Source organism: Silene latifolia, chromosome 1 (genome assembly GCF_048544455.1).
Source record: "Silene latifolia isolate original U9 population chromosome 1, ASM4854445v1, whole genome shotgun sequence".
Taxonomy (NCBI): domain Eukaryota; kingdom Viridiplantae; phylum Streptophyta; class Magnoliopsida; order Caryophyllales; family Caryophyllaceae; genus Silene; species Silene latifolia.
In genome coordinates, this window is record NC_133526.1 from 8,648,971 (window position 1) to 8,667,627 (window position 18,657).

The 18,657-nt window shown below is 32.5% G+C and overlaps 1 protein-coding gene across 1 annotated transcript; it reads right to left on the minus strand.

The window, feature by feature from the left end:
- Window positions 1-846: 846 nt before the first annotated feature.
- Window positions 847-10,298, minus strand: LOC141596669 (transcription initiation factor TFIID subunit 6-like). The gene is made up of 13 exons (XM_074416893.1): window positions 10,157-10,298; window positions 9,746-9,902; window positions 9,573-9,659; window positions 7,593-7,694; window positions 7,406-7,514; window positions 5,009-5,109; window positions 4,768-4,905; window positions 4,563-4,658; window positions 4,044-4,168; window positions 3,202-3,334; window positions 2,489-2,614; window positions 2,249-2,357; window positions 847-1,634 (listed from the first exon to the last, which is right to left on the minus strand). The coding sequence occupies exons 2-13, from the start codon at window positions 9,869-9,871 to the stop codon at window positions 1,267-1,269; spliced, it is 1,620 nt and encodes a 539-aa protein (XP_074272994.1). The 5' UTR covers window positions 9,872-9,902; window positions 10,157-10,298; the 3' UTR covers window positions 847-1,266.
- Window positions 10,299-18,657: the final 8,359 nt, after the last annotated feature.

An 18,657-nucleotide genomic window follows, 5' to 3' on the forward strand; every position in this document is an offset into this window, starting at 1 on the left:
ATTCTCATTTGTGACCAACAAAATTCATCACAAGCTTGTGACGTGAGATAAAAAGGTAAGTAAGAGGAAAAATTGGAAGGGTAAGTAGAAGAGGATTGTGAGAGGTCACAAGCTTGTAACCGTTATAAGCAAGAGGAGATGCTATTATTAGTCACATTTATAAGGGCAAAGTTTTCGATTTAAAATTTAAGAGTTTTACCATTAGTCACGTTTTCATTGGCGGGGAAGTATATAATCTCTCCCACGTTTCAAACATATTAAGATAAGGCAGTTTTACACATGTATCGTTAAATGATACTCACTATTAGAGTTTTATTTGAATTCGTTTTACAATTATATTAGTATAAATCCGTCTTACACAAGACTTATTCCAGTTCACTGATCATATAACCAGTTGTGTAGTTTCTAAGTTTTATAATAATAAAATTTTCGAGTTTTGTTTTAAAGGTTATGAGTTGGACTATAAAATTTTGAGATGTTCACTTAAACATTAAGTTAAAAGAAATTATAATACAGCTAAAAAACTATACATATGAATCCATTTAAAATTGAGTTCGGTGTCAACAAAATTAAAAACAACTTATAAACTTTGAAAGAACAGAAAAAAAAAACATGTAAGCTCAATAAAAGGTCTAATGTAAATATCAAATACGTCACTTTTTTCTGACTTACTCCTCACATTTACAATCCTACGAGTTTTTCTCTTCGTTGTTTTTACGCCAACCATAAAACAATATTAACCATTACTATAATATTTCATTTTTTGACTGGCTTTCTCTTATCTCCTACAGAGTAATTCTTTCTTTTGAATAATATTGTGCAGTCAAATGGGGAAAAACAGAAAAATAGAGGGAGCATCACCATACTAAATTCACTAATCGAGCCGATATAGGCTCATAATGTACAAGTTCACTAATCGAGACAAATAGACTCATAATGTAGTTTCATTGAGACTCCTAAATGTGAAATTTCTATACTATTTCCATTGAACACCATCAACATAAAATTTCTACACAACAATACCTAGATGTCCTAGAAGTGTCACAAACTATGTTACACCGCCTTGAGGACCCATGTCCGACAGTTGAAATTCGGGCATATTTTTTGGTCAAAACTTGGACAATGATATGACCGACCATTTTAAGTAGTAAAAAACAAGGACGACTTGAGGTATTTTTATAAAATAGCCGTGTTCAACATGTGGACATGCACCTGTCCTAGGGCCGATACTTGTAAAGAGTTGTAACAGAGTTTGAGTAACATGGATCACAAGAACACCAGCATCTCAGCAGTGGGAATGAAGGGAAGGATACTCTCACCAAAAAGTTCATGCATGGAAACAAGAACTTGTCCCGATTTTAAATCATCCTTCCAAACCTGTTTCAGTATAGCTGGCAGTTTTAGCACTCGTTTGTCGCTCTTTTCCAAGTCAACTCCGTTGCTTGGCTTTTGGGGAGTAATCATCTGCTTAGAAGTTGACGGCATCTCCGAGGCATCAACAGCAGTAGGGTCCATTTCGACGTCAGTTTTGTTAATGTTGGGCGAATAATTGTTTTCTGATAAAGGTTTGTCAGTTGCTAATTTTTTAAGCGGCGGTTGCTCCTCTATGTTTTCCTTCTCCACCTTGCGTTTACCTTGCAAAATATTAACAGAGGGGAACAAGTCAAAAGTCGGTGCAAAACTCACATATTCAGACGTACGCACCTACTTCTTCAAACAAAAAACTAAGATAAATTTTGTTAATAGACACTCAAGTTACCAAACTAGAAATTGGAAATTACTACTATCCATTTTTAACAAATGGCCCATTGGGTTTGACACAAATATCTGAGAAGGAAAAGTAGGGGTACGAGGGGTCTTTTTATCACACATTGTCGTGGTTTCAGTGTTTTAACACTCTTTCTCACAAAGCCCTAAAATATTCAAGATGATAGAATGGGTATTTTAGTTCTAAACATTTGCTAAAAGAGGAAGCGACCTAAATGGACAAAATTTCAAAAATAAGGGAAGTGGGGCTTACTGGAAACAATGGAGTAAAACCTAAAGGCAACAGAGTGAAAACGCCCAAGATATCATATTGAGACGAGCCAAACAGGCCGGCTCTTGTGCTTTCCTAGATGTCCCCGTCGGTAATTTTAATTAACAGAGGCAGGCTTCACTCGTAATTTTACAAAATCCTCCAAAAAAATTGCCACATCCCGTAAAAAGTGGGAAAGAAAGAGAAAAAGAGAGAGGGAGAGATATTTACCAGATATTATATTTACTCTTTGATTCACCCTCCATATTTCATGATATGGCTGTGATGGCAAAGTAGGGAACATTTTGAGTCGATCATAAATGCATTGACCAGCTGCATGCTGTAAACAAAGACGCATAATAACATAAAGAGTATTATCAAGTTAATCTGAGTACAACTAACAACATAGACACAATACCGTGGAGAAAATATTTAATCTTAAAAAAAGATTGTACTAAGAAAGGGACAAACCAGCAAGGCTCCATACACTCTCCAAGCCTCATGCCTCTTCATTTCGTTCTTTTGGCTCTCAAGAAGCATCTCGGGTTCAAGAAGTCGCAAATATGGCTCAAGATTTGGGAGAATGAGATGGCGGACCTATTAACAAATTAAAGTGGTTCAATCATTTGTAAGATGTCAAAAGTAAATATCAATAGCCATGATCAGGTCCCAAAGATGATTCTCACAACTTCACAAGTAACTTCCCTCTCAGCCCCTCTGTCCACTATTGGAAGTTTAGAACCATAACTTTTACACAAAAATGTTGCTTTGGATTCCCATTGTCTCAAAATACTGCAGAGTATTACGTAATTTTCAAAACTAAACTAAAAATGATTATAGCCATTACTTCCTCCAATATGTTGTCCGAGCACTACTTAAATACCACGACTGAGACTTTTTTCGTTTTAGTGAATGGAAGCACAACAGGGACTTAGTGAACGGTAACATAGTTGATTTGGCTTATTATTAATATTAATATGAGGTGGACTGAGAACAAAAGACCAGCATTGTATCAACAGATACAACACCAAATTTGCAACTCAGCCTTTATTGTGAATTGTGCATTGTATGATCAGATATTAAAATTTGGGAGTCCACTAACGGGTCACACCAATTTTCCATCGGTTAATTAATGGATTACCCATTGCGTATAAATCAAGAAGCATAATAATTAAGGAGTGTACCACATTGGACCCAAGTGCAGCCAATCCTTGAATTGCGCCATAATGTTGAGTGATAGCTCGTTTAGGGTCCAAAAAAGCATTCACTAATGTTTTCGTTAAACGTGGCTGAAGATTGTTGTATGCGTGCCCAAATCTGCAAAGCACTCAAGTTATAGGGAATAAAACGATATCATTTCTAGACCAATAGAAGAAACATAATGAGAGATATCTATAAAAGAAGTTTAGGTCAGCCGACCAAATCCAAAGCAAAGGCATACCATACACTTCAAGAATTAGTAGAGGAATTTAGAAAATACCTGACAACAAGGCTAGTCCAATGGAGTGAGGACTTAACCTCTGACCCCTTGGCCAGAGTTGAACCTCCAACCACATGGATCTTGTTGCCAGTTGTTGGTAATGAGGTTTTTTCTTTTTTTGCATTTTTGTAAAATAAGAATCAAGAACCAAAAAATAGATTTGAGATATTTTTTTCTGTGCGTGAAAAAATAACTCATGGACCAACTAAAACAGCATGGGAACAAAACTTCTCTACTGGAAAAACCAGAAATTAGATAAAAGAGTAGGTATTAAATTGAACAGAGCATCTCAATGACATCAACACTTTCATATGTCACAGACTCACAACTCTAATGTAACTCTGATCGTTACTAAGTAAAAGTAACTAGAAGCAAAAAAAAAAATGGCGGCCAAATAGGTAGTGCCCATCGACTCATCGAGCCTACCTTACAAGAAATAAATTTGTGATGCAAGCATGTAAGTGAAAAGCCAAATAGAAAGCTGAATGTATAATAATAGTTTAATCTTTAAACACTCAGTCGCTTAAGACGTTGAAGGGTTCTTGCCTTTTGCAAATTGAAGCAACTAGCTTTGCAGTGAAGTCTCTCAGTTCCCAATGGCTGTCCGCCATTCTGTTGCCTAATCTTCTGGCCACTAAACAGGTAACCACAGAAGGCATCAGCTGGTGTAGCTGTCAAGACAACAAAATTATTAGGACTTTCGCTCTTAGTTCAATATCCATGTGCTTGATAGGAAATAAATTAATTCTTTTTTTTTTAATGGATTAAGAGTAATAAACGTAACTAGCATCTTATTTATTATTCAACTGGTTTAGAGAAATACAACCTCCATCCAAGTACACCGACTCCATTTGACTTTGGTGATCAACCAATGTTAAGGTTGACTATTTAATTCTCCAAATGTCATGTCTGATTTATGAAAATAATAACTTCCATATTAGCATCATGAGAAAGTCGCACCTATTTTCTATCAAGGGAAAATATAGGTCAAAGTCAGCATTGTTCACCAAGTCAAAGGGAGACCATAACTGTGATGAAATTAGTAAGAGATTACTTGGAACTCACATAAGGTTCTATCTGAATGTGAGGATTTCTCAGAAGACTACGAACCAAACGCATTAAAGCAAACAGCAGACTAAAATCACCTAAACCACGAGAAACCTGACACAAGCAAAGCAGAGAGCTGTCGATGTTAGCTAACACCAATAAAGGAGCAACGTAGAGTTCAGGATGCCTTCGGTCTGAGCTATAGCAAATGTCTGTTAGTTACCTCATCCGCAACAAAGCACGTGAAGTATGGAACTAAGGGATGAAGACCTGCATCTGTTGCCAAACTGACCAATGCTTCTTTGAAAAGTACGGATTCAGACCCTCTCAAGGTAAGCTCTGTTATCTTGTCAAAGTAAAGCTGCAACATTAACATCATAGAATTCGTGGTTTACCAATTAGACAACACGACCAGAAGGCGACAAAAGTATAAAGAGTAAAAGAAAAAATAATCGAAAGATTACCTGAAGCTCCCTCGATAGTACATGTTGAACTGGTAATTTGATGTCAATAGGGAGGCCATTATCCTTGTTTTCGGGCCGTGTACCATTGGGAATAGAAATCACTATTCAAGAAATGAAAAAAAAAATGAAATAAATCTGCCCGCCCATTAACAAAAAAAAACACTTTTTAACATGCAAATCTCAGCTTAAATAAATCAGTCAAGAAGAGATATGTGGGTTGAATTAAAAGGAGCATGGCCATGATGTACTTGTATCATTGTATGACAGTAATGACACTATGACTTATCCTTTATTTTGCTTAATTTGCAAAGCCGGATCAACATGAAATGAAATATATGTTTTATGATTATAAATGGGCACACTATTGGACAATAGAACCATTAAAACTGCAATCAAAAATACACTTAGACCCTCTTATACCGAGCCATCTAAAGCCGCTATAACAATTCATTCTGCAAAAAATAATATATGCAACCTTAAAATTATATCAATGACAAAAGCCTTCTCCAGATTTTTTGTTACGATTACTAAGATTACTTCACAGGGAAGCCCTACAATAGAACCTCTTCTGCGATCTATCTTTCGACTAAAGCCATTTTAACTAAAATTTAAGATTGAAACAGTAGAGGGCATGGATATGAGTTTATTCAGAGAATAAAACTGACATTATGCCCACTAGATGCAAAACCTAAACTTATTTTGTTGTGGAGTGATTACATAAACAATCTTTGTTCCTTTATATTTAGCTTGAGAACAAGTATAACTTCTAATGCATAGTGATGTGACGTAAAAATCTATTTGTGAAGGAAATCTAGCAGATTAGCTAATCCAGACCATGAGAAACAAGAGCATAATGCAGGTATTCCAGGAACAAAGCTGTGGAAGTGTGAAAGTCAATTTTCAAATTATTTTGATAGATGTCAATGGTCAAATTTGAAAACCAACACATTCAACATCTCCCTCCTTGCAGGTAGTCCTGAATGTGTTATATGTCGGATTCGGGGAAGTGGTGATTAGACCCCTTTACTTTGATCAATTGTGAAATCTAATCCCTTAAGTTTTAATTGGAGTAATTAGCCCCCTTACCTTTTCCGATATGTGAAATTAAACCCCTTTAATTATTCCGGCCAATATCTCATATTCTCATCGGAATTTCAATTTCTCGTAGGTTCGGGTACGTATATTACTGAAGTATAAATCCCCATATACGCATAACATACACGATACGTATACTATTACCGATACCACTCATTTAACCCACTCTCTCTCCTACTCTCATTATTTCCCACCTCTATGTTTCCAGATAATTCACATCTCACCCAATTCGCATCCCACCTCCATTTTTTTCCAGATAATTCACTATTTTATGATCCCTATCTACTAATTTATCTGTATTTATTTCTCAAACTACTTTTTGGATCAATCTTACAAGCCAATTTATGGAAAATTTAATCAATGGGGAAGAGATGGGATAAGAGTGCGAAGAAGAAGAAGAAAGGGAAAACAAGGTACCCCTGATTGATTTTAAGCTTATTATTATGATCATAGTGCAATTTCATATGTTTTGATTTGATACAGAATCTAATACATGTGAAGAACGCAGTGGGAGAGGAGAAGACAATCGATGTATAATCAGTCTTTTTTATTTTCTTTGTATAAGTAGGGGAATATGTACTTTTATACGTATGTATGTAATTTTATACGTATGTTGTATATTTTTATTTTTCAAAGATAAAGAGAAATTGGAAATCCGGTGAGATATTGGCCGGAAAAATTGTAAGGGGTTTAATTTCACATATTGGAAAAGGTAAGGGGGTCAATTACTCTAATTAAAACTTAAGGGGTTAGATTTCACAATTGATCAAAGTAAAGGGGTCTAATCACCACTTCCCCTTATGTCCGATGTGTACGACTTTCAATGCTATGCTTGACCTACGTATAAGGGTACACCAAAATTAAAGCAAATCTACCAATATGACTTTGGACAAAACCTCAGGCTAAATTGTATCACTCCCTCTATTTCAATGAATTACATTCTATTCGACTTACTTAGTGTGTAGAAAAAATTAAAATGAGTACTATCAGCTCACCTAATGAAATGAAGTATATCTTATTTGATGTAAACATTGGTGACGCACTCTCGAGCACGTTTCCACTACTATTATACATTAATTTACTTAGGAGATTCTCGTATCATGATAATATACTCTTTTAAAACATATTGCGTTGTAAAATGACAAGCACATTTGCATCGTTCCCTAGTAATCCCTGTTTTTATTCTATTAGTCAAATTAATTTACTTAAGCACCACTTAACTAATACAAGTCGCAAGGATGATATACAGATACGTATAATGGGATCACTATAAATGAAAAGCGAGCTAGAGACGCAACATACCTTCTACTGGTGCATTTTCTGGGATTGCAGGTTGGACCCCTTCTATGGCTAGCCAGTGGCACATGATTGATGTATCAAGTGGTGCTTTTGGCAAAGGGGCTTCAATCACCTACAAATAAAAACTTATTAAGTTGGACCAATAAAATTAAGCTCCATCGACAATAAAAAAATGGATTGAGATTCGTACATCTTTCAAGTCTACATCTTTGTCCTCGATGTAAAACAAATCCATGTGCCCAACAGCTCTTTTAAAGCGCAAGGGGTCTCCAGAAGCAAAGCCATAAACTGGCTGGGAAAAAGAGAGACAACTGAATTAGGGTCCAATCATTAAAAAGAGAATCGAGAAGCCATAAGTGAACTTGAAATCTAATGCTAGCCTTATAATGAATTTTGAGAGCCTATCTTACCATTAGAATAGCCAATGGTTATTAAGGCTATCTAGTTTGGACAAAGGCAAACTATTCTGGATAATGAAAGTACACTAGGTTCTAACAAACTCCGTCATTAAGATAGTAACATATGAGGAATCCTTATAAAGCTCTTACAATGTCGCGAGTCCCACAAACGTCTGACAAGTGTAACTAATTCAGACATATTCCGATATAAAGCACATTAACCAATGTAAGATAGACGAAACAGAATTATACTGACTTAAAAAATTAAGCTTACTCGATTCTGGAATCAAATAGATTAGATCTTCGTGATAACAGTGCAACAACTGTATCACTCATGTTCCCCAAAGGCTTCTGCCTATGGCAGAGTAAGGAATAGTGAACATACATCCTTCCCCTTATGTTGTAACACAAAGCGGCTATTTCCAAATAGCCAATGATGAATACTGTACCAAGCTTCTAAACAAAAAACATAATAATGCATTGAAAATTGAGCTCAACTGGTTGCTAACCCCTTGATAAAAGAAACACAGACATAAAGTAAGCCAAAAACTAATTAAACCCTAGAACTATGAAATCTTAAGGGTGTGTTTGGATTGAGAGAATTGAAGGGAAGGGAAGGGGAGGGAAAGGGAGGGGTTCAGTTTCCATTGTTTGGTTACAATATATGGAAGGAGGGAAATGGGAGTGGAGGGAAATGAGAGGATTCAATTTCCCTCCTTTAGACCAAACTAGAATCTTTCCATCATTGGCAAGATTTGGAAGGAAAACTCTCTCTTGACTCTTACTTTAAGAATGATATGGCCAAATACTCCTACAATATGGCCAAATCACCTTCTTCCTCCTTTTTCCTCTACTTTATTTTTGCTATCCAAACAAACCCCCTTCATTCCCCCTCCCTTTCCTTTTGCTATCCAAACAACCCCCCTTCATTCCCCCTCCCTTTCCTTTCCTTCCCTTTCCCTTCCCTCCATCCTCCTCCCCTCCCTTTCCCTCCCAATTTGCTATCCAAACACACCCTAAGTTAATCAAATAAACAATATTACATATAGATTCTAAGGGTGTGTTTGGATAGAAAATGTGGAAGGAAAGGGAGGGGAAGAGAAAGGGAGGGAAGGGAAGGGGAGGGGAATTGGGGTGTGGGTGTTTGGATACAATTTCCCTCCAAATCTTGCCTATTGTGGAGAGTTTTTGATTTGCCTTGGAGGAGGAAAAATAGTTCCCTCCAAATCCTTCCCCCTTCATTTCCCTCCACCCTTATTTGCTATCCAAACAAGGGATTTTAAATCCCCTACTCTCCTTACCTTTCTTTTCCCTTCAAATCTCTCAATCCAAACACACCCTAAGGATATGTTTGGATAGCAAAAGTGGAGGGAAAGGAAGGGGAGGGGGAAGGAGGGAAGAGAAAGGGAGGTAAGGGAAGGGAAGGGCAAATGGGGTGTGGGTGTTTGGATACAATTCCTTCCAAATCTTGTCTATTATGGAGAAATTTTGATTTGCTTTCGAGGAGGGAAAATGGATCCCTCCAAATCTCTCCCCCTCCATTTCCCTACACCCTTATTTGTTATCCAAACAAAAGATTTTAAATCCCCTACTCTCCCTCCCTTTCTTTTCCCTCCAAATCCTTCAATCCAAACACCCCCTAAATGAACAATGTTAAAACCAAATTGTTCATCTTCGACAAGAATTGTACCATATCCAAACAACTACAGTTATGTTATCCTATAAGATGATTGAAATCCATGTAAACTGGAAGTATTCGGGACGTAGCATACCTCTACATTCCTTATGCCGAGTGCAGAATCCACATCATCAGTTGTCAATACAGTCCTCCTTGAATGCCGCATACATTTAATTGATTCCTGTTCCCACAATAGAAATTCAGAAAGTTTGCATCATATCTAGCACTATGAAAAAACCAGTATACAAGTGCCAAAAAGGGAGGTACCTGCATAAGCTCGCGCATACGGTATTCGACATCAGAAGCAAAGGTAAGTGCAGCATCAGAAGAAAGGTTATTAATCCCTATGCTTTGTGCTATAACCTCAATCGTCTCCTTAGGCACTATGCTCATCTTTATAACATCAAACTCCACACATTCAATCCTGAGTTACAAAACGAGTGCATTCGCATCAATCAACAAAACTTGCAAAAATCATTAACAAAGCTTTCAACAAAATGCCGAAACTAATTATGTAGAACAATATAATTATAATACGGAGTAACTAAATAACTAAATTAACGACTATTGGAGAAGTAAAATCAATTGGCGAATACATACATAGGTATGAAGTATGATAATAGAATTAAACAAAAATCAAATTAAAACTAAAATTGATCGTAGCAGAAACAAATTTACCTGATTTGAGATTTCTTCTTTGAAGACTTTAGATTAATATGAGCTTCGATTTAATTGTTATTTAGTGAAGGAGAAACTGGAAGATTGGAAGTTGGAACTCTCCTTTGAAGGTGATACTCAGAGAGAAATAAAGGGTGAATTTAAGATTTAACAGTGACTCAAATGATAAAGCATAATTTACCCAATCTCGAAAGTATCTCCACCTGAAATGACCCGACTTAAAGTGATCGAAAATGATCTATTAGACTCGAAATGACTTGTTTTTAGCAGTCTTAACCCGTAGTGACCGAAACAACCCGACTCGATAAATGACCCGACAATTATTGCTTCATAAATGATTCGACCCGAATGACTTATTTGTCAGTTCTAAAAATAATTACATTTTCTATACCTAAACACATTTTTGTATGAATGTACAGTCGTTGCATGCAGTTTTTATGCTAAAAATAGGTGAAAGAATCATTAGAGCGTATATCCATTAATGAATTATACTACTTTATACCCATAATTCTACAGTTTATAAATAACTAAATATAGCTTATTTTATATTTACAAGTTTTATTATAAGATTTTTTTAGTTTTGTTGTTATGTTTATCAGCCTTGATGTAATGTTTTCGAAAAAAATATGAAGCTCAAAAAATAATTCAAATTTAATATAGAGAAGTTTATTAGATTTTTCACAACAATGTTAAGGTCAAAAAATTATAATGTAGTGTAGAGAAAACTACAAGGTACTCCCTCCTATTTCCTTATATCTTCCCCTTTTTTTGGGCACAAAAATTAAGACAGGGGAAAAAAGAAGGAATAAAGTAGAATAAAATATTGTAAGTTGTGAAATTTATAGGTGAGAGAAAATAATAAAGAATGAATGATGAATAAAGAAGAGATAAAGTAATGAGAGTTGTTGATTTTTTAGGGGAGAGAAATTAATAAAAAAAATGAATGAAACTTACCAAAAAAAAGGAAAGAGGGAAGATAATCAAACTTGTGTGAAAAAGGAAAGAGGGAAGATGGAAATTGGAGGGAGTATTACCCTTTACGTGCCGAAGAAAATACATAGCTTAACCCGTAACCCGAACCTGACTGGACCTAATTTTTCAGGGTCAAATACCTGTAAATCATGACCTATGTTCCGAATTCAAAATAATCTACTCCCTTTGTCCCGGTCATTTGTTGTCTTTTTCCATTTTGGGGTGTCTCAATCATTTATTGTCCTTTCTATTTTAAGAATAAACTTGATGAGTAATTTGACCATTCACACCCAATTTGTTCCACTTGTCATTTAGTAATTGACCATCTTCTATTTCCTTGGTCTTTGTGCCAAAACCAAAGGACAATAAATGACCGGGGCAGAGGGAGTATTATTTTAGGGTCGAAACCTGACCTGATCCATTCGACTCGGTGACTCAAAGATAAATCAAGAATATTATTTAAATATTAATCATTTTATATCTATAAACACTATTAAAAGGCTAAACTTTAAAGGCCACATAGACAATGTCACCTCGCATTACTAAATGCCACCTTGCATTACCAAAATTCCACGTCACCAATCCTCAAATTAAAAATATTTACATAACAAATAAATTAGTATAAAAAACATTAAATTTTGGCATTTTTAATTTCTAGTATAAAACAATTAAAAATCAAAATTCATACTAAATTTTAAATTTCTATGTTTATTCTTATGATATTTTAAGTAACAAATAAATATCATATAATTCTAATTTTACGCGGTTTATGAAATAATAAAGAATTTGTAAATATTAAGGGCAAATAATAACATACTTAACATTAAACATTGACATTTTAATTTTTAAAAGTATAATTGGTTAAACGAAAAAAAATTTTACATCACTCTAATTTAAAATTATTTATATGTGCAACTCCTTCTTGAATATTATTGCAATAAACTTGCTCAATTTCAATAAATTGAATACATATGTAAATCTATAAATATGCCTACTTAAAACATTTAATTTTAATCCACGTGTAATTTTTCTATTGGTTAATAATAATTCAATTATATTAATTACTTGATTATCTAACTAAAAGTAATCTCTAAATACAAAGTGTTACATACTTATAAAATACAAACAAAATAAAAAATATTAGTTGCAAACACAAAAACCAAATTTATACAAACTATTTATTTTCCTCTCATAAATTTATATCAATCTACCTATTCATTTAATTTTTATTTCTTTTATTTAATAGATGGTCTTTTGGTTTTTCCTCACAATTATTATACTTTGTATTTATTTCACCATAATTTTTTTTATCTCCCCCTTAGTTTACAAAACGTTCTTCTTCTCTCAAATAAATTTTTGAAATTAATTATAAAAAATTTCTTATATAAATATTACAACAACCCTTTTTTTTTTTTTTATCCAAAGAGTTGGTAGGTAAAGTATGCATATATAACCAATTGAATTATTTAAATTTTTTATTGTTATTATGTTTTGAATTAATTAAGAGTTAGAATGATATTTAATTATTATTTTTGTGTAATTTTTCTATTGGTTAATAATAATTCAATTATATTAGATACTTGATTATCTAACTAAAGTAATATCTAAATACCATGTGTTACATACTTATAAAATACAAACAAAATAAAAAATATTAGTTGCAAATGCAAAAAACAAATTAATACAAACTCTTTATTTTCCTCTCATAAATTTGGTATCAATCTACTTATTCATTTAATTTTTATTTCTTTTATTTAATAAATGGTCTTTTGGTTTTTCCTCACAATTATTATACTTTGTATTTATTTCACAATAATTTTTTTTATCTCCCCCTTAGTTCACAAAACATTCTTCTTCTCTCAAATAAATTCTTGAAATTAATTAGATAATTAATTCCAAAAAATTTCTTATATAAATATTACAACAATCCTATTTTTCATTTTTATCCAAATAATTGGTAGGTAAAGTATGCATATATAGCCAATTGAATTATTTAACTTTTTTTTTTTATTCTTATTATGTTTTGAGCTAATTAAGAGTTAGAATCATATTTAATTATTGTTGTTGTGTTTGTATTAAAATTGCAGGAGGATGGCATACTCACATATCAAAAACATTGCATGAAATCTGGAATTAATGGTTATAGAACTTCTTTGCAATTATCTTTTGGCTTGAATATATTTTTCATTTTTTATTGAGTTTTCCTTTTTTTATTACTATGGTGTATGCGAAATATCAAATTTTTAGTATGAATCTCTAATTAATGGTGACATGTTACATTATATATTCCAACCCTTGGAATATTAATTGACAAATTTTGTAAATTGTACTAAATTGTCTTACACCTTTTCATGCACTTTATTAGTTTTCCGTGTACTCTTCAACTTGTATTTTGTGAATCAGGTTATAAATCAAATATTTTAGTCGACAAACAAGATTATAAATCAAATGTCTTAATGGAAGTGTTCAAGTTATATGCTCCAAGGATATAAATTGGAAATTTTAATGCGGATCAAGGTAAATAATTTGCATGATTTTTTATTGGAATCCGATGATCATTCTCCAATCCATTGTTTCAACTTTGAATGCTTTCAAGTCTTTAAATCATTTTTATTTTCTATCAAATATTTTCTTCTAGCACACCCAATATTTCTTCGAGAAATGTTTAATTTTTTTGTAATAATTTGTATATATTTTTCTTTTCTCATAATCAATTGTTACGAATATTTTTTAATTATCACCCCACTTCTCTTTTTTTGTCTATTTTTATATTATCACTCTTTTTTTCTTTAATTTCTACTTTGGGACGTGTTTTTTTACCAAATGCCTCTTATAACTTTTTTAAAAATTACAAAATAAATATCGTTTAAGGGTAAAATTCTCACATTACTCCACCAAATCCAAACTTTTTCCTAATCTTAATTATTGCACACAAGTAAATGAGGTGATAATTAAAAAATGGAAGTATAATAATACAAATTGTGCATCCTTATTTCTTTGGAATTTATTGGGATATGCGTTAAAGCTTCTCACATAAAAGTTCACAAACAACAAGAGATATAGAGAGGACTCTTATTGACAAGAGACATAGAAATGAAACTAGAATGATGTCATTGTTGAACATATACATTTTCTCGTGTATCCTCTAAAAAATTGCTCACACAAAATTTATTTTAAAAACTATTGAATGCATATTTATTCAAAATTTTATTTGTACTCAAATCCTTGCTAATAATTTAAGTATATCACTTAGGTCTTTCGTTATACAAAAATCATTTCAATAATATTTTTCCCGATACATAGGAAATCAATTGAATTTACAAGGACGATGTTGTAAGACCGACAAATCGACAAGAATTATAAATGTATTATTTGCTGAAAAAGTTTAACAAACTCCTTTGCATTTAAGAAAATAAACTTGTAATTTTAGCCTAATTAGTAAGATAAACATAAATTGTATTTTAACAGAGCGCTTTCTACGTGTTATTCACATCGTCTCTAATTGACTAAAGATAATATGTAAAATTCAGTTATAAAATATCATTATTATCCATTCATTTATATATTTTATATATTTACTTTATTTTACATTTCTTTTTTCATTAGAATACGTTAGGTAATAAGGAATAGAATTAGACGTTCAAGTGTCCAACCTTTTGTTTTTTTGCCGGATAAAAATGGGACTAAGGTTCTTATAACGCACCAAAACAACACTGAAAACAATATATCAAGTACTAGAATACCAAAAGCCGTCAATGTTGAGTGAACTGAATAACCACCATGACAAAACCAAGCGCCCTCGAAATCCAGAGACAATCTAAACACCGTAAAAAAAAAGCGGGGAACAAAAACGAAAAAGGGGTGATGAAACATTAACACAACAAGACAACAATCAAGAAATGGACAAATACGACGAGGACCTTAGCAAAATAAGAGTAGTTTGCGAACTTAATATTCTCTTTGTTTGAATGCAATTTTACGTTTTCCCATAATTTGTGTTTACTTTTGCTTCTAGGCTTTGAGAATAAGTTGTTTAAAGTGCTTTCGATGAAACACAAGACAATACAATTTCTCGGTTAATTTATATGCAATACCAATTACCTTCGAAATCGAGAAATGGACATTCGTATGTTCTTTAAAATGAGGGATTCATGGGTTTTGCTGTCATTGTTCAATAAAGAGTTTGTGACTTCCAACAAATTCCAACTATTATAATATAATAAATTTCCAAGGCCCCTTAGATATTATAATATACTTATCTTCAGGAACTGTGGCAGAACCCTCTTTATTGTCTTGCTTAGGTATCCTACCAACATATCTTCAAGATAATAAGCAAGAAGACAAACAAGCCGAATAACGCATTCATGAACGATACTGCAAAAATAAAAGAATAAAAACAATCAAACCCGTGATTTTCACGGGTCACAAAACTAGTTATATTTAAAATAACAAAGAGAAATAATTATTTTAATATTTTAAATAAAAAAACAATTTAAAAACCAATTTTATATAAATTTTATACTTATATAATAAAGTAATTTATTAAAATAACTTTGTTTTTATATATGTACTAGATTTAATGCCCGTGCGATGCACGGTTTTATAATTTGTACCCCTAAAATTGTTTAGATTTGCCCATGAAAACAATCTAAAAGCGGAATCCTTGTTCATTCATCGAAAAATTCACAGAAAATAACCTATTTTTTTGGTTTGTAAGGTAACCGATTAAATTTGAAAGTGGGTTTACAGAGAAGTGAACGATTTAGTAAGGTAATAATTGTTTGAATTAAGAAGTGTACTAATTGGTCATTTAACGACCTAAGTTAAAGTGTCTGTTACATAATCGAATCGCCTAAACCCTGATTCTCAACTTGTTTTTATTGTTACGTGCTTTCCTTTCGGACTCCATCCATTTATATAGTCCTTTTTAATTTAAATTTCATGAGTTAATAAAACAGTTTCAAAAGTGGTCTCAAACTCTCAACATACGAATCTCTTTGGCTCACCATTTATTCTCCTCTAACTAAAATAGTTTTCACTGACTGGAACAAAGGAAGTAGTTTTATCGCGTAAGCCCATTCATGTAGGGGTATGCTAACTATGGGAAACCTTTTATATGTTTAAGTGGCCTAAACACAATAAAGGAAATACATGCCAGGTAAACTGAATAGGATACTAAATTACTAATTACATAAGATTACTAACCGATATTTTAAATGTAAAATAATATTCTGGTAATTTTGGATAGAAATTGAACAACCTAATTAAATAGCATATTTATGTGAAACTAATATATTGATTTATAATAATATAATAATTTAGGTAGTTAGAAAACTCGGAGACTATAATTTAATATTTATACAAAGAATAAAAGAAGGATAAGAAAAGGAAACCTGATGATTTTGAGGATTGAATTAAGATGGAAGATAAACAAATATTACATGCTAATATGGTACTACGAAAAAAATGGCAACATGCTATTGCAATATCGTAGTTGCTCATTCATGGACAAGTTTTACTCTTTTATGGACTTTTTTCCATTATTTTTCCATTGCATGCCCTTTGCCTAGAAACAAAAAAAAAAAAACACTCTAATTCTCTCCCTCACAAAATCTCCCTCACAAAATTAATCAAATCCACAAAATTAGTCAAATCCGTCAAATTACACAATTATGGACGATAATTCTCGTATCGATCGGGATAATTCTAATTCTTAATTTTATCAATTATATTATAGAAGTATCAAATTAAAGAATTGATTTACACTAATTAATTTAGGGTTTGTTTAAACCGTTTCAACATTGGGGTGAGAGACGACCATGAAAGAGTATACATTATACTTATAATGTTGTTGCCCAATGTCCGAGTCTCGGTAAAACATTTAAAAACCATTATCGGCAGTACTTGAACACAATGTTACTATGTTATACTCCTGCTGCTAGTTTGATTTTTCCGTTTTTCATTTTCAATTTTTTTTTGTTAAATGTTTTGTATTTTTTTTTAATTGTCTGAGGAGGTTGTTAAGACAGCCGGTGGTACAAGGGAGGCAGCAGTGAGGGTGGTGAATGGGGGTGGTGAATGGTGGCTGACGGGTAGACGGGTAGTGGTGGTTAGATGGTGGTAGTTAAAGTGAGAAAAGAGTAAATAAAAGAGATAAGAGAGAGAACGAAAGAAGGGTATTAAAACGAAAATCATTAAAATAAAAAGGGTATTATGGTCGTTTACGTCCATGAAAGAGTAAAACTCGTACATGAATAAGCACCACCCTTGCAATATTAACAAACAATAGAGATACTGAATTTGTTTATTAGGTCATTTGTATTAAGTTCAAATATTTTCTCACAAGAAAAGACCAATAAATCAATACGACTTTTCTATTCTCTTCAAAAATTGCACCCAACTTGATTGAAAATATACAACTTCATTGAAAATATTTTGTTTCAAAATCGATTATGCAATTTCTAATTTCTAAATCTCTTAAATATGACAACTTAATATAAATATTTTATGTTTTCATGATGGATCGTTTAAAATTCAGTTCCTACATGCGACTATAAGTAAAATTTTAGTGGTAAGACGATGTGCATACAAAGTATACAACAATAGCAAAAGTGCAAGTATGCTCCTTCAAATTTATTAATAAGTAAAATTCGTATATTAAATATAATATTTCATAAAAATTATTAACGTATACAGATATGAACTGTAACATTGTAGTAGATTATTATGCGATAAAAATGTGATACGTACCTTATAAAAAATGCCTCTGATACAAACAAATTTGACGATTGAATATTACGAAATCATAGTTGAAAGAATATACTCTACCTGCAAAAACAATAAAAAAACTATATAAGAATAAGAATTAGGTTGTGATGTTTTAGCAACCATAATTAAATTAGCTAGTCTTGCTTGTGACGAGCTAATCCCGTCACAAGCTTGTGACCTCTCACAAAAAGGGAGAGGGGACAAGGTGGGGCACCCCCCATGTGCTTCCCACTCACCTCTCAATGAGTATTTTGTGAGAGAAAACGGTATCCGTCACAAACTTGTGACGGATATCGTCCGTCTTCAATGAGATTTTGTGTAATTAAATTAAGAAGCAAATACCAAGTTAAGAGAAAATCAACATCCATTATTTAAGTTAACTAAACGAAAAAAAAAAAATCAATGCTATCTTTTTTTTTTTTTTTTTTTTTTTTTTGGAACGGAAAATCAATGCTATCGATGGTGCAAAATCCTGATGGTGAAGCATTATATACACATTCATTATTGATAGTATACCTAATGATAAGAATTCAAAGGTAAAACTAATGATGACTCTAGATTCCTAGCCCACGCAACATTGTTAATGAGTAAAATTATGGAATTATCTCTTTTTTTTAAGTTTTTTTTTTAAAAAAAAGTTTTATTATTTTTTTTAATTAAGTGTTTTAGAATTGTTGGAGACTCTCAAAATGCCTGAAAAAACCCTCTTTTATATATATACATTGATGATTAATATAAGTACGATAAATAATGAATATAAT

What these genes read in the sequence shown, in the direction of transcription:
- LOC141596669 (XM_074416893.1), bottom strand. Translation starts at nt 9,871, where the DNA reads ATGAGCATAGTGCCTAAGGAGACGATTGAGGTTATAGCACAAAGCATA. An exon ending in CGTGCTTTGTTGCGGATGAG is followed by an intron (nt 4,659 to 4,767) that starts GTAACTAACAGA and finishes TGCTTGTGTCAG; the next exon opens with GTTTCTCGTGGTTTAGGTGA. An exon ending in GTTGCTTCAATTTGCAAAAG is followed by an intron (nt 3,335 to 4,043) that starts GCAAGAACCCTT and finishes AGTGCTTTGCAG; the next exon opens with ATTTGGGCACGCATACAACA.